Here is a 1,155-nt window from a genome sequence, read left to right as displayed (position 1 = left end):
CTTCATTTAGCTGTCCTCACTGTCCTTCATTTAGCTGTCCTCACTGTCCTTCATTTAGCTGTCCTCACTGTCCTTCATTTAGCTGTCCTCACTGTGGTTTATTTAGCTGTCCTCACTGTCCTTCAATTAGCTGTCCTCACTGTCCTTCATTTAGCTGTCCTCACTGTCCTTTATTTAGCTGTCCTCACTGTGGTTCATTTAGCTGTCCTCACTGTCCTTTATTTAGCTGTCCTCACTGTCCTTTATTTAGCTGTCCTCAGTTGCCGCGGATCTTATTTTCATCTTTTGACATTCATAAATAATTCAGAATCCAACCTTTTAAAGTATTGATTCTTACAAAACCTCTCAGCTGTTTGATTTGGGTCACTTCACTTGGTGTGTTTTGAATTTTATGAAGCACACTTAAAACGACATTGCTTCTGGCACCGAATGACCGATCTGCATGAAACTTGGTATGTAGCATCTATGGACAAAAGTCTCTTAACACAGTATTTTCCAGACTAGTACCTAAAACAACATGGACGCTATTGACCAATAAACATTAATGTGGGCGTGGTCTGGCACATAAATGCATGTAAATCAGTCAAGGATATTCGTATTGGAACTCAATTTGGTACACATGTTGCAAACACTGTCAAGACTAAACATATGCAAGAACATTCCGTATTGACCACACGGTGGCGCTATAACAGACACATGTTTATATCTCTTGATCTGTTTGATCTGTTTGAGTGCAGAAATTTGGCACACGTACTAAGGGAAATGAGTCTAGCTAACCCACGCTATATCTCAGACACCACTGTCCCGATTTTGACGAAACTTGGGGGAATGATGCGTCTTGCCATAGAGATCCGGCATTTATAAAATAAAACTTATTGGCCCAAGGTGGGGCCCTGTATCGTTCGTGGGGGACTACACGTTTTCTGTTGCCTTTTTTGATCGTGGTTAGTAATAAACCCAACAGTCATACGAGACAGAACTTACTCACCAAGCTGTCTTTCTTGCAAGACTGATTGGAGAGGTTGTGTGGAGGGCTCTGATTGGAGAGGTTGTGTGGAGAGCTCTGATTGGAGAGGTTGTGTGGAGGGCTTTGATTGGAGAGGTTGTGTGGAGGGCTCTGATTGGAGAGGTTGTGTGGAGGGCTCTGATTGGAGA

The 1,155-nt window shown here is 42.8% G+C and overlaps 1 protein-coding gene across 1 annotated transcript in view; it reads left to right on the top strand.

Moving 5' to 3' along the window:
• LOC139026789 (histone deacetylase 6-like) overlaps positions 1 to 776 on the top strand; it is a 7,347-nt gene extending 6,571 nt beyond the window's left edge. The window contains exon 5 of the mRNA XM_070442074.1: positions 738 to 776. Coding sequence (XP_070298175.1) covers positions 738 to 776 — 39 coding nt within the window. The remainder of the gene's footprint in view (positions 1 to 737) is intronic.
• Positions 777 to 1,155: the final 379 nt, after the last annotated feature.

This window comes from Salvelinus sp. IW2-2015, unplaced genomic scaffold (genome assembly GCF_002910315.2).
Source record: "Salvelinus sp. IW2-2015 unplaced genomic scaffold, ASM291031v2 Un_scaffold5816, whole genome shotgun sequence".
In the NCBI taxonomy this organism is placed as follows: domain Eukaryota; kingdom Metazoa; phylum Chordata; class Actinopteri; order Salmoniformes; family Salmonidae; genus Salvelinus; species Salvelinus sp. IW2-2015.
Note: the sequence above shows the minus strand (reverse complement) of the source record. Positions and strands in the feature narration are given on the sequence as shown.